The 14,363-nt window shown below is 47.4% G+C and overlaps 1 protein-coding gene across 1 annotated transcript in view; it reads left to right on the top strand.

Annotated features, from left to right (window-relative positions):
* The window catches only part of BRINP1 (BMP/retinoic acid inducible neural specific 1), a 133,267-nt gene that overhangs the window by 89,334 nt on the left and 29,570 nt on the right, over positions 1-14,363 (top strand). Inside the window, exon 5 of the mRNA XM_065947484.1 lies at positions 10,002-10,238. Coding sequence (XP_065803556.1) covers positions 10,002-10,238 — 237 coding nt within the window. The remainder of the gene's footprint in view (positions 1-10,001; positions 10,239-14,363) is intronic.

Genomic DNA, 14,363 nt, shown 5'->3' with positions numbered 1-14,363 from the left:
GCTGAGTTTAGTGGCCAAGTTTTTTAGCATCATTGTTATCTTAGAAGGTTTTTCTTTTTTCTTTTTTTGATTTGTGTATTTTTTCACTAAGATGTTTCTTAACAATACTGAGCTGAAGTTAAAATAACTTCAGGTTTCAAGCTATGGTGTCAGGAAAGATAGCACAGGTCCTGCTCATGAGGAAGAGCTCTAGAGAGGTGAGATGTACTAAGCCCAGAATCTTCTCTCAAGCACATTTGCTCTAAATTTGCCTTTGTTCAAATTTATTTCCTGGGTACCCGCTCATGTGCCAGATGACAAGGAGGTGGGAGGTGAATGACATACTACCCCTTACATTCAAGGAGGAGCTCACAGACCAGGAGGAAGATGAACATAAACATACAAAATATGATGCAATACCTGTACTATTAGAATTTGAGATACATGCAAGGTGCTTTTGGTTGTCTACAGAGGAGCACCTCAGATTGCCAAAGGCTTCCAGGGAAAGCAATAGAAAACAGGATGACAGAAAATAACATCACTTGAAATAACTGTCATGTTTTAATGCTATGGGGCTTCCCTGGGTGACTCAGCTGGTTAAGAATCCACCTGCAATGCAGGAGACCTGGGTTCGATCCCTGGGTTGGGAAGATCCCCTGGAGAAGGGAACCACGACCCACTCCAGTATTCTGGTCAGGAGAATTCTGGACTCTACAGTCCATGGGGTCACAAAGAGTCAGACACGGCTAAGTGACTTTCACTCACTCACTCACATTAATGCTATGAGCTTCACATGGGTTACACAATTGGTTTTTTCTAATTCATTGAGATAGAATCTGCATATCCAGGAAAATTCACCATTTTGAGGTGAACAGTTCTATGAATATGACAAACCTATCCAATCATGTAATCAAAACACCACCACAATCAAGGTAGAAAATTACTCATTTAACTTTTACACCAACCCTACACATGAACTTTAATGAGGAAACTGAGAATCAGAGAAGTTAAGCCTCTTCATCTTGACTTCCCAAGGTCACACAGTGAATAAGAGCTGGAGCCAAAGTTTGAACAGAGAGAACTTGCATTTTGGGGACAGAGGTGGTGGTGGTGGTGTAGGATGTTGTGAAAAAGAGAGAGAGGCAGGTGATAAAATAATCCGCAGACATCAGGTGATCCAGTGACCAGGTGACAGAGGCTTTGAGCTGTAGTTTGGGTTTCATCATGAATTCTGTGAAGAAGCTTCGATTTAAATTGACTCAACCTCTTCTTTAGTTTCAAGGGTATCTTCATGTTGCAATTTTATGAAACTGAATTTTAAAAGTATGTTGGAGAAAAAAAGGTATGTTGGCCTCCTTATCATTGATGATTTCATAGTTAAGACCATATTCTCTGTTTCCAAGTTAAAATTGTCGTTTAGAAGTCTCCCTGCCCCCAGTCCCTTTTGGCAGTTTAAATTCTCCTCTGATTACCTCTCCCACTGAAAGGTGAGTTCTGAGAGAACACAGATTTTGCTTCTAACCTTTTCTCCAGCACCTAAAAGAGAGCCTGGCACGTAATATATGCCTAATCGATCTTTGCTTAATAATTGAAATAAGACCAGCACAGAATAGACTCATAGAAAATCAAGGTTCAAAAAATCACAATGATCAACTAGTACGGGGCTGGCAGACGCTTCCTGTAAAGAGCCAGATGGTAAATATTTTAGTCTTTGTGGGTCACCCACAGTCTCTAATGCAACTTATTCTACTCCTGCATTGTGATGTGAAAGCAGCTGTAACTGATACTTCGATCTGTGTGGTTGCATTCCAGTACAGTTTATTTGTGAAAATAGGCTCATGGCCCCAGTTTGCCGATTCCCGTATCTGTCAGTATCTGCTAGGTTCTGTTGTGCTAACAAACAATCCCTGAATCCCGGTGGTTGGCAAATGTGAGTGTTCATTTCTGACTGATCCTGCATCGTAGTCACAAGTCAGGTGTGATTCTGCTTCACAGAATGAAGGACCTCTGTACGGAGAGCAGCATGGCCTCTAGATGGAGCGGGGCCGCTGTGGTGGCGATGGGCAAAGAGAAGCTGAGGGCCCTTCTGCTGGTTCTCATGGCCTCGTTTTGGGAGTTGCACGTATCACTCATGCGTCTCATTAGCCAAAACGTGCCACGGGGACCTGTCTGAGTTCAGACGGTGGATGTGAAAGTCACTCAGTTGTGTCCAGCTCTTTGGGACCCCGTGAACTGTAGCCTGCCAGGCTCCTCTGTCCGTGGAATTCTCCAGGCAAGAATACTGGAGTGGGTTGCCATTCCTTTCCAGGGGATCTTCCCAACCCCAGGATCAAACCCGGGTCTCCTGCTTTGTGGGAAGACTCCTTACTGTCTGAACCACTCAGAGGGTGGGGGTGTATAATTCTTTCCAAAGGAGGGCCCTGCAGGGAGGGGCACTGAATATGCAAGAATGGGTTTTTGGAGCATCCCTACAATGTCAGCTTTCAGATTCTGCTTCTATATTTCCAGTGATGAGAAGCCCTCTACCTACTAAGGCAAGCTGTTTCATCCCTCAAAACTTCTGGTAGTTAAAAAGGTTTTCATTTTATTGTGTGAGATTTTGTTTATCTGTATCTTTTCTCCCATGGTTCCAAGTCTACTCCTTAAGATCTTGCAGGATGGATAATGATCCCTGAGAAGACAAAAGGGCACTCTATGCAGAAGGGGGAGCCGGACCCGCCCACCTTCCCCCCAGGTAGCTGCCTTTCTTCATTTCCCAGAGCGCAGATGACCGGTCATGGAGACAAGGCTGAACTTCTGAATGAGATCATAGCCTTTTCGCCCTTTCTGCACAGTTTCACCCGGTGAATTATCGTCTTATTTCCATTCCACTCCAATGAGCTGTCAGCGATGGATACTGTAATTCACGGCAATAGAAACACAAACAGATGGGTAATTGACCTGCATGCCTTCATTACACTGGGGTTCAGAATGGCTGCCGAAGTCATAAAGTCCTTTATCTGCCAGTCTGAAATCCCTGGGCTTTCACAGGAAGGGGGTCAAGCTGACTTTTTGCAAAAGGTAGAGTCCTTGTTGTCGTTCTCCTCACCTCGTGCTTTTCAGAAATGGACAGAATTTGACAGGCAGAACTTAGCAGGCATAAGACAATAGCTGGGACTCCTATTGGGCTCTGAGGCATCTACAGGGGGCCACGTTCTGATGCAAGAACAGGATAGAAAAATACTTAATCTCAACCAAAATAGAACCTGCATTTTTCCCTCTTCCTCTTAGCCCTGTAAGACAGCGTGCATTTAATATTTAATGAAATAGGTCAGGAAAGAGCAAATTCATCAAAAATATTACTATATTAGGCAATTTGGATATAGAATAAAATACAACAAAGCTGAGGAAAAAAACAGGAAGCTATCCCCCTTGCCTTGAACAAGACTTGGATGGACTCAAGGTATGCCCACACCGACCCATCTCTGCTCAAGGCGTGCCCACTCCATGGAGCTCTGGGGTCGCCCTTCCTTATCTGTTAAGGCCAGGCTTGTGTTTCAAGACTCTGCCAACATCACAGAATCACCTGTAATTACTGTGTCCAGGTTTATTTTCTTTCATCTCTGTAACAGATGCCTGACTTATTTAATATTTGAAATATATTTATTAAACACTACTTAACCAGACATTATGCTTCTTTCTCTGTTTGAGTCGTCAGCTAAAGCCTTTGTCTCTTGGATTCTGAGCTTTAGTTTTGAATATCCAGGGGGCCCCTCTGTTTCTTTAGAAAGGAGGAAAGTCTTCTCCACCAGTTCTTCAGGTACTCCTCGTTGAAGGAAGGAGAAAGAGGCTCAGAGTTCCTGTCAACAAAAGATAGTCAGAGATGAAGGTGGGCTGAGAACCTCCAGATCTCAGGAGCACCTCGGCCTTGGTTGTCAGGGTCCTCTTTTCCAGACGTGAAATGTTCCTCAGCTCTCCAAGCACTGCCCCTGATCCAGGCATCTGCTTTACACAGCAGTGTTGACAGCTGAAGGTCTCCAGGGATCCAGTGTAAGGTTACCCTGAAAGTTCTGTTACTCTAGCGCCCGGCAGTGGCTGAAATTCAGCCACACAGAGGGCCTGCTTCTTTTTCTGAATCCCAGGTCCACTCCCAGCCTGTGATGACAAGGATCCTTGACCTCTGTTGTTATATGAAGTGCTGTTCCTCTAATGAGCTGACAGATCTCTGCCCCATGTCAGTCTTCCCTTCAGAGTTCTGGTCTCTTCTGAGGCATCAGAGTCATTGTTTTCTTCTCTAAAGAATTTGGAAAAATTGAACAACTGAAAAAAAGAGGAACCTTAATCAGATAGAAAGGTGATGGCTAAGCTGGTTCTTAGTTGGAAGGAATGTTGCCTAATGCCTTTGCACGCGGTGTTTCCACTCTCCAGACCACTCTTCCTGTGGATCTCCCATCCCTTGACTCCTGTCAATCCACTGGGTCTCAGCCTAAATGCCACTTCTCTGGGAGAGCGCCTTTCACTTCCCCTGCTCAATGCTGGTCTAGGTCTTCTTCCTGCGTGTTCTCCAAGCGCCTTTGTGCTTCTGCTAGAGCCCTGGGCTCAGTGCATCCAAGCAGCTTGTTTACAGGTCTGCCTCCCTCCTAGACTGTGAGGTCAGCGCGGGCAGGGAGCGCCTGCCGTATTTGCCCCGGTATCCACAGCACAGTGCCTGCCACTCAGTAGGGCTTAAGCAATATGTGCGGGAAGAAGAGAGGATAAATGGAGAGAAGGACAGACGGCAGGGAGAGGGGAGGAAGGAAGGAAGGATCGTTGAAGTACAAACAATGGAATGATAATAATAAAGACCTATAATAAATACTGTAGTGCTATTAAGACAAAATGCCCACTTGGCATTTTCCTACTAGCCCAAATGGGGCTATTTAAGAAGGAATTTTTCCAAGAAGGGCTCAAATTTGGTCCAGGTAATGGATTATGTTCCAGCAGGGTGCAAATGCAAGAATCTAACATTTATTGAGCACTTAATTCTATCAGCGTCTCAGTCTGCTCAGGCTGCTATAACAAAATACCATAGATTGGGTGGTCTGAAAAGAGACATTATTTCCTGCCATTCTAGAGGCTGGAAAGTCTAAGGTCAAGGTGCCAGCAGATTCAGTGTCTGGTGAAGACACCTTCATGGCTTTTAGCAGCTTTCTCACTGTGTGCTCACATGGCCTTTTCTTAGTGTGTGCTCACAGAGGGAAGGAGGGGAAGAGTGGGGAGAGAGAGAAAGAGAGAGAGTGGCTTCCTGTCTCTTCCTCTTCCCATAAAAGCAAAGACTCTTGAGAGTCCCTTGTACCACATGGAGATCAAACCAGTTCATCCTAAAGGAAATCAACTCTGAATATCCATTGGAAGGTCTGATGCTGAAGCCAAAGCTCCAATACTTTGGCCACCTGGTGTGAAGAGCCAATTCAGCAGAAAAGACCCTGATGCTGGGAAAGATGGAGGGCAGGAGGAGAAGTGGGCAACGGAGGATGAGATGGTTGGATGGCGTCACCGACTCCATGGACATGAATTTGACCAAGCTCGGGGAGATAGTGAAGGTCAGGGAAGCCTGGCTTCCTGCAGCCCATGGGGTCTTGAAGAGTCGGACATGACTTAGCAACTGAATAACAACTAGAACAACCAACCCCCTCATGGAAGCACCACCTTGTTGACCCTGTCTAAACCTAACCTTGGGTGTTAGAGTTTTAACATATGAAATTAGGGGTCAGAGGACATACTCAGTCCATAACAGTCAGATGTTTGCTGAAGTGTGGTTTATGCCCTGTTTCCCCTCATTTACTCTTTACAACAGCCCTGGAAGGTGTTTATTGGGATTTTAACTTCACAGGCAAGAAAACTGAGTTTCGTGCAGGCTAAGACATTCCCAGAGACCCCTCGGTGCCTGAGGCACCCCAGGACCCCGAGGCAGGCATTCATCTCAGTTTGCATCCCTTCCCGTTGGATTCACAGAAGGACTTGCTAGCGTTTCAGAACTCAGTCAAATTCCCAGGGTCGAGTCCTGAGTCTTTCACTGTGGTTGTGGAGCTCTGGACATGTCCTCAACTCTATCAGCCTCCGAGTTCTCAGGGACAACTCCCTCTTCAATTGGAATGAGAAAGAGGACAGCCCTTCAACAAATGAACATCTGAAACCTCCCCGGGGCTTGGCCTTAACTTAAGCTCAGACGGACTCTCATGGGCAGACAGGCCTCTGTCCCCCCGAAGCCCCCTGTCTAATGAGGGAGAAAGTAAAGAAAATGAAGACAAAAGAATAAAATGATTTCATTCAGAAGCTAGTTCTGTGAAGAAAATAGAAGAGGCATCTTAATGTGGGTGGCCTGGGCGCATCCGGATGGCAGGACACGGGAGCCAGGGAGAGATCTGGGAGAGGAATATTCTAGGCACAGAGAAAGACAAGTGCAGAGACGTAGAAGGAACAAGCTTGGCACACAGGAGGGATTGCAAAAGGGCAGGGTGCCCGGTGCGTCCTGGAAAACAGCGCAGAGGGGAAAGGAGGGGGCCGAGGGATCAGAGACATCTTCCCGTGTGACGGAGGGAAGACGGGGTACCTCGGCTCACAGAGACTGCACGTGCAAGACAGAGGTACCTTGAGGCGCGAGTGCTGAAGGCGAGCCGGGAGGGGGCTGAGGACGGCGGGGCGGAAATCAGGAAAAGGGCAGGTGGGTGCCGTGAGGGTTCCCACGTCGGCCTTGCCCGCTCCCTGCGACAGCCGGATGTTCCATTTTAAAGTATAACGAGATTTTTTTTTTGGTAAGTATGAGATGGGGGGGGCAGATTCCATATGTTTAGCGTGGGTGAGTTGGTGTGCAAATGGAACTTTCAACTCTTGCCTTCCTGGGTTTTGTGAGGCCAGATTTATATGCTTGGCATTAAGGGTGGCCTTTTTTCTCTCTCATTTTCTCAGTTTTCCTCTTCGTGTGTGTGTGTGTCTTTGGGAACTGAGGGGACAGGAGATGCCACCCCAGCCGGCAGCTGTATATCTTTCACACGGCGGATCCCCAGGCCAAATCCCCCTCCACATTATTTACAGCTCCCATTGAGGCGGGCAGGACTCCGGCGCCCATGCAGGAGGCGCCCGGCAATGGGCCTCTTTGTTGGACACAGGTCACAGGGAGACGACTCCGGTGGTGACTGCTATGTGAACCTCCGCTGCCGGAGAAATGGTTATGTAACTTTAAATAGTAATGACATTTCGCAGAAAAGTGCTTTTTAATTGCTATGTCTTCATTATTCTCTTTTCAAATTTGCCCAGGAGATTCCGCCTCGGAGTCAGCTTGGCAGGTTCTGGGTTTCCATTTTTAAAGAGCAGCCAGTTTTGCGTTTCAGCTGCTCCCAGAAACCCCCCAGCCCCAAACTTCATCTGTTTTCAGTTGCATTAAATGGGGTAGGTAAGACCGCCTTTTGTATCCTTGCCAGACAGAAAAATGATTTGACGCAATTTTCGAAAAACGCTCTCCCCCAATTCCTTTTGGGCCAGCACTAAGAATAGAATATTTTATCCCCTGCAAAAGAGAGAAAGAAAATGATGAGCAAGCTAGAAAAATAGGGCTGAGAGTATAGTCTATAGAGTTTCTTTAAGCAACAGAAACTTAACCCCAGTCCATAGACTCACATGCCTATAGGGGATTGGGATCAGCTAAAAATAAACTTTGCTTTGGAAGCAAAAAATGGTGATAAGATAAAATGACTCAGTAGTGCCTACTCTGAAAGAACTGCAGCCGTGGTCTAGGACGTCACTGCTGGATCTGGCTTGCTCTGCCTTTCCGTATTTGCGTCTTAGCCTCTGTACAGGAGCCCTTGTGAGCAGTGACTCAAACTCGTTTGGACCCTTTGCTCGTGGGGTGGAGCACCCCTAGCCTTGTGGTGGACCGTCACCCCGGCTGCCCAGCCCTGCCTGTTAGAACACCTTCTGTGCGTATTGACAAAGGATCTACCTTTCCAAATAGCCCTCCCATCAGTGCTGGTTCAACAGCACAGAATTCTAAACCCCACTTCTTGTGGAAGCTCTCAAAGTATCTCCACCCTGCATTCTGGGTATTTTTCCTTCTGATTAAATAGTCACAGCTATAATCGTTCTTTCATCTGTCCTGAGGTTTCTGTTGTAACTTTAAAAAACTTTAATCAGAGGAATGACATCATCATCATCATCAAGAATAAGAATAAAGCACATTTATCGTTTGCTATGTATCAGAGACTGTTCTAGACAGTTCTCGAGAATTATGTCACTGAGCTCTCTCAGTCACCCTCTGATGGAGGTACTGAGAGTATCTCCACTTTAGAGAAGAGAAAGTGGAGCCTTTGACAGGTTGGCCAGCTAACTTGAGAGGACTTAGGCAGTCAGTAGGGAAGCCTGACTCTAGCAATGCCCAGCTCTTTACTGTGCTACGGTTTCCTACCAGAAGGCATGCTGGAGACACCATCTTCTTTCTCACAAGGCCCCTCTGAAAATAGTCCTTTTTTAGCTGCCATATGATGATAGGCTGAAATGACGGGTTTCAGGGTTTTTTAAATAATTTATAAGCAAGAGAAAGATAGAAATCTAGGGACGCCACTGTGAAGTCGCGAGTGAGAGAAATGCCGTTTATTGAGCAGATCTCTGATGAGTAGGATTCGGGGCGTCCCTGAAGCATGAATGAGGAGACGATTTCAATCCGACGAGCACGGTCCTCTTCTGCACAGCGGGCAGTAACACCACTACCCCAGTACGCGTCGGCGGCCAAAACTGTCGGCAGCTCCAAGTGAGGGGGAGAGAAGTGTCCCCGGTGAAAGTGCCGGGGTGATTCAGTGGAGCCCAGAGTTGTCCTTTCTGGGGGGCACCCTCGGCGATGGCCTGCAGCGCTGACCTTTCACGGGTACGAGAGAAGCGCTCGTGCCAGGGTAAATCCTCTCCTTCATCGGTCCTCAGGATCAGGACTCTGATTAGTCGGGTACTTCATGGAGAAGAGGCCATGCCGTGTGGTCAGGAGTACTCCTCTCAGACCCGTGAACGGCCCATTTCCGCTCAGCGAGCTTTGCCTTCTTCGTTTTAAAGCAAAGGAGAGAAAGTGAATCTGTCGCAGTCTTCCCCGATCCCCCTGCGGTACGTGTGAATGATGCGGTGGTCCCGTTAGTTATGTAACTCTGTTTATGTCGTTCTTACCTGGGGAAGCTGCCACAGTATCCCATTATTCACAGGATAAAGTCCGAATTCCTCCGCACATAATAAAGGCCTTTGGCCTCTGGCATCTGCCCTCCTCCAGCACCGCCCGCCCACCCACCCGAGTTCACGTCCCTCCCGGCAGCTCCCAGACAGGTGAAACGTTCGTTCTTGCTCCCCCTCTCTTTCAAATATGCTTCGTAGTTCTTTTTTACGTAATGATTCACTTTTCAACCGGCCCACCTATCATTTCCCCTCCAGAGGTTTCCCTGCTATTCCAGCAGTGCTAACGCGGTCCAGCTGCCGCGTGTGGCCAGCTCTTCCCTGGGTCCCTAAAGCGCTGTTGTGATGAGGTGTGTTGTCTGTGCCTGCTGATTGCATTGTAAACTCCCCCAGGGCAAAGATCGTGTCTTTTTTTATTCTATTTTTTTATCTCTTATAGACCTAGCGCCTAGCTCAGGACTTGTGCTTCATAAATAAGGTTCATAAATATTAGAAGAGAGGACCAGGAGAGAAATGAAGGGAATAAGGAAAAATAAGCAGTGAGCTTGTGCTTTCAATAAGGGCTTTCTCCCACAATGGAAAAGGTATATTAAGGGATCTGGCTCTGGCTTCAGTGCTAATGTCACGGAATTGCGAATGGAGAGAGCAAAGGTGGCCAGGATCGCACTCTGAGAGCGAGGGAGCCGGAGGCCTCGCCAGCGATGCCCTGCGTGGATCTGGGCGGGCCCAGGGCTCGTCTGGTCACAGCGCACAGAGGGAGAGCTAGCAGCTTCAGGCTCCTGCGTGTCACCTCTCGACACTCTTAATGGAACGCCGCCTCCGTAACCTTCCATTTCCTCCTTCTCGCCGTTCCCCTCCAGGTCTTCAGATCATCTTCCCTCAGTATCTGCAGGAGAAGTTCGTCCAGTCGGCCTTGAGCTACATCATGTGCAACGGCGAGGGCGAGTACGTCTGTCAGAACAGCCAGTGCCGATGCCAGTGTGCCGAGGAGTTCCCGCAGTGCAACTGCCCCATCACGGACATCCAGATCATGGAGTACGCGCTGGCCGGCATGGCCAAGTCGTGGGCCGAAGCCTACAAGGACCTGGAGGACTCAGGTAGGGAGGCTCGCAGGGCCGCTGCATGGAGGGCCGCGTGCCCGGGGTCCAGCGGGCATCCGGGTGGCCAAGGTGGAATCCGAGCAGCGACCGCCCTCCCCGCCCGCCTTTCACTCGGGCGGGTCCAGAGCCGTTCGGGTAGCTGTCAAAGAGGAGGCACTCAATAAATCTCCACCGAGTGGAATAATGAATAACATAATCAAGTTTGTGGCCCTGTGATATATGGCTTCTGTGGTACCCAGATGACAGACAGAATCATGCCTCGGAGCACAGAGGAAGCCTCTGGAGAGAGGAGTCAGAGCTGGTTGCATTGATTCCTGAGTCTGTGTGTGTGAGTGTGTGTGTGAGTGTGTGTGTGTTTGTGTGTGTACATGTCTCTCCAAATAAATGAACACACACACGTGCACATATGGGGATGTATATATGTACATGTATGTGTAGATATTGATGTAGATAGCCAAAGAATTCAGCCTGTCATAGCTGGAAGTCACTGTTCAGATAATTTGGCCATTTCCTGCTTTTTGTGGTCGAGAGAAATGCATTTCGGGGGAGGACAGTCACCGAGGCCATAAAGTAGGTGAGGTGCAAAGTTGGACCTCTGCCTCATGGAGCTTCTAGTTAATGGGCCATCCTGGCATTGATCACCTAACTGCAGGTCGTGGTGACATGTTAATCGTGTGTGTGTGTGGACTGAGGAGCGCCTGTGAGCAGGTCACGTGCTGTTGGGGGGTGGTGTGACCGGGGAGCCAGGAGAGGCCCCCTCCAGGGAGAGTGTCAGCATCTGCGTGTGTGCCGAGCTCAGAGGGCGAGTGCAGATCGGCCAGCGGGAGGCACCCAGGAGCAACACGGCTGCTATGTGGGCTAGGAGGATGGGACAGACAGTAAAAGTGAAACGTGCAGAAACACCAATGCCAAGAGGTTTAGGAGGAAAACTTGGCAGGACCTGATGGTAGTCTGGCTCTGAGAGTTGGAGGAAGGGTCTTCAGGTGGGCTCCGAGGACCTTTAGGTTTTTCATTAAGCAGTCTGACGGGTGTGGGTACCATTCACAGAGCTAGACCACCCCGGAAGGTTTAGAAAGAAGACTGTGTACTGAGTTTTGGACGTGAAAAACGGGAACCCTTGAGACTTCCAGTAGAGATGCCAAGTGGATATCTGGCATTTAATATGTTCTCAGAGATGTGTTAAATAAATGGACATATGTATAGAGCATTTCTATTTTTAGCACAACTTTATATTCCTTAAATCTGTCATACACTACGCTGAAGCATGTAGTGATATCACTGTGTTCTAGAGGAGGGAGGACGCCTGGCGCCCGTGTCTCCCCGGGGCCACAGAGTCCGTAAGTGACAGTGCTGGTAATGGAAGCCCTGATTCCACATCCAGCTCTCACAGCAGTTTTTGCAACTCATTAATTCTACTTTACCCACCCAACCCCCACACCCGGCCTCAGCTCACTCATCTGATAAAGGAGAGGACATGTTTTTGTTTTAAATATCTGAATTTATTTAAATCTTTCTCCAAGGAACCCTTTGATCAAACAAAATCATACCTTGGAGCCACAGTGTACCTACCATAGATAGAAGCTGAACCATAGAGCGCTGCATTTGAAAACCATTGGTTTCCTTGAACTCCGAGCACCCCGCTCCAGCTCTGGGAGCACAGAAAGAATCCACGATTCTGTTCTTACCGGGTCACCCAGTGGGGCTGCGATGCCTTAGGAACCTGCACCATTAGTCCATTTAAAATCCTGGAAATCTATGAGAGAGGAGAGCTTCATGATGGAAATGTGTTATGACGAGTATTTGGTCTCAAAAAAAAAGAAAAAAGAAGCATTTGATAAAATGCCTTTGCAAAGAGATTCTACTGATTGCTAAAAAGCAGAGGTGGGTGTCGGCTGTGTGCACATGTAGTAGGGATGCCTAGCAAAGAATCCTTTTCCCCAAGGAAGAGAAACCGCTTAGGGTGGGTGAGTGGGTAGGCAGGGGGGAGGAAATGCAGAAAGCGGAGATGCTGCAGAGTAAGCTGAAAAGGCCGCAGAAATGATTGCTGTGTCACAGTTTGTCTCCACAAAAGCACATTTCCCCCCAGATATCCTGCACTTATCCATTTTGAAATGTTTGTGCCTACGAAGACAAACCCATCCATCTGCACGAAATGTGGCTTGTATATGTGTATTTTCCTCCTTTCCTTTGCAACCCATAACCTTAATGACTCAGGTCATTTGGAGGGATTAATGCCTGGTCAAAGGTCAAAGCCATTGATTCCTTCATGGCTGGAGTGTTAGTGGTCAAATAGGAGCTAGTTTATACACGTAAATAGGGGTCTGTGCCTCCTTTGGGCTTCTCTGGTGGCTCAGTGGTAAAGAATCCTCCTGCCATTGCAGAAGACTCGGGTTCGATCCCTGGGTCAGGAAAATTGCCTGGAAGAGGAAATGGCTACCCATTCCAGCATACTTGCCTGGAAAATCCCACGGACAAGGAAGCCTAGAGGGATCTACTCCATGGGGTCGCAGAAAGGTCGGACGTGACCTAACAACTAAACAACAATGCCTTTTTTATTAGGAGTTTTAGTCAAGAAATTAAATCATTTTCACTTAAAAAAAATGTTGAAGACTTTTGAAGACTAGTTGTTTACAATGTTGCATTAATTTCAGGTATACAAAGTGAATCAGTCATACATGCACATATATCCACTCTCCTTTAGATTCTTTCCCCATATAGGCCATTACAGAGCATTGAGCAGGGTTCCCTGTGCTATTTACACTTAGCAGGCTCTCACTGGCTCTCTATTTGATAAACGCTGTGGATATGTCAGTCCCAGGCTCCCAGTTTATTGCCACCCCTCTTCTCCCCTGGTAAGCAGAAGCTTCTTTAGATGTTCCTATCAGACGCAAATTCTGGTTCATTGAAAGGACTGTTATCTCCGAGGTCAACAGAGCCCTTTACAAGATAAGCTGCCTTGAGGGGAGAGCCGGACTGGTCAAAGCGTCAGAGTCATCAGGGCCAGTCCCCTGCCTCCAGCCGGCTTGGTGCAGTCATCCTTCCCATCTTACACAGCCATCCACTCAGCACTTTCTGGATTTTGAAAACTAGGCAGATGCCGTCCTATGTTACTCTCTGTAGATTTGGATTAGATGCTATTATTGACAGATGGGAAAACTGAGGCGTTGAATAGCAACTGTATAACAATCATGGTTATATAGCCGTCCACAGTTTAAGAATCAGCTTGAACTTCTGCATGTGTGACTGTCTGTAACGAGGTGCTGAGGTCTTCTAGGAGTCAGAGGCTCCTGTTTTTAGCACCTTAATATAAAATATATTAAAAATGCATAGTTTTTGCTCCCAATTCGCTGGCCCTGTTTATGTGTTGAGAGTAAGTAAATATGCTCAGAGTACATGTTTGGAGCCACCCAGAGTTCTGATGCTACCACTTACTGGCTGTGTGACCTTGACAAGTTCATTAACTCCTCTGTGTCCTAGTTTCTGTAGATGGAGGGCACCAGAAGCTCCCGTCTCAGGCGTTTGCTGTAAAGATCAGTGACATGTGGCGAGTGTTGAAGACTGAGCTTGGTGCTTGTTGAAAGCTTTGAAGGCATTTTTTAAAATGAATGCCTAATATACCTGAAATTTCCTCATAGGTTGGGCTTTTGTTTGTTTGTTTGTTTTTGACTGTGCAGCAGGTGGGATCTTAGTTCCCCGGCTGGGGAGCAAACTCATGTCCCCTGTGTGGAAGCATGGAGTCCTAACCACCAGACCGCCAGGGAAGTTCTTTGTGTAGGGTTTATAACATAAAGTGAAAGTGTTAAGGTTCGGATATAGAGAGAGATGATTGATGGATAGATATTCTGACTAGTTAGGCTTTTTTTTTTTTCCTGCAAAACAGTTAACTCCTTAATGCATGAATATTCCCAATACTGGGGAGTGGGTGAGGGTAAGTATTAGATCAGAAAACAACAGCTCATGTTTTAATCCTTCCTCTTGTTACCCCTGGACTACTCTACCTTCGGAAAATCATTTTCCCACTTGAGGCTTCAGTTTTTCCAAATGTAGAACAAGAAATCTGGCCCAGGTAATTCCTGAGGCTCTGTCACCCTGTGGCGCCTGCTGACACGCTGAAACTGAGTG

Source organism: Muntiacus reevesi, chromosome 10, assembly GCF_963930625.1.
Source record: "Muntiacus reevesi chromosome 10, mMunRee1.1, whole genome shotgun sequence".
NCBI lineage: Eukaryota > Metazoa > Chordata > Mammalia > Artiodactyla > Cervidae > Muntiacus > Muntiacus reevesi.
Note: the sequence above shows the minus strand (reverse complement) of the source record. Positions and strands in the feature narration are given on the sequence as shown.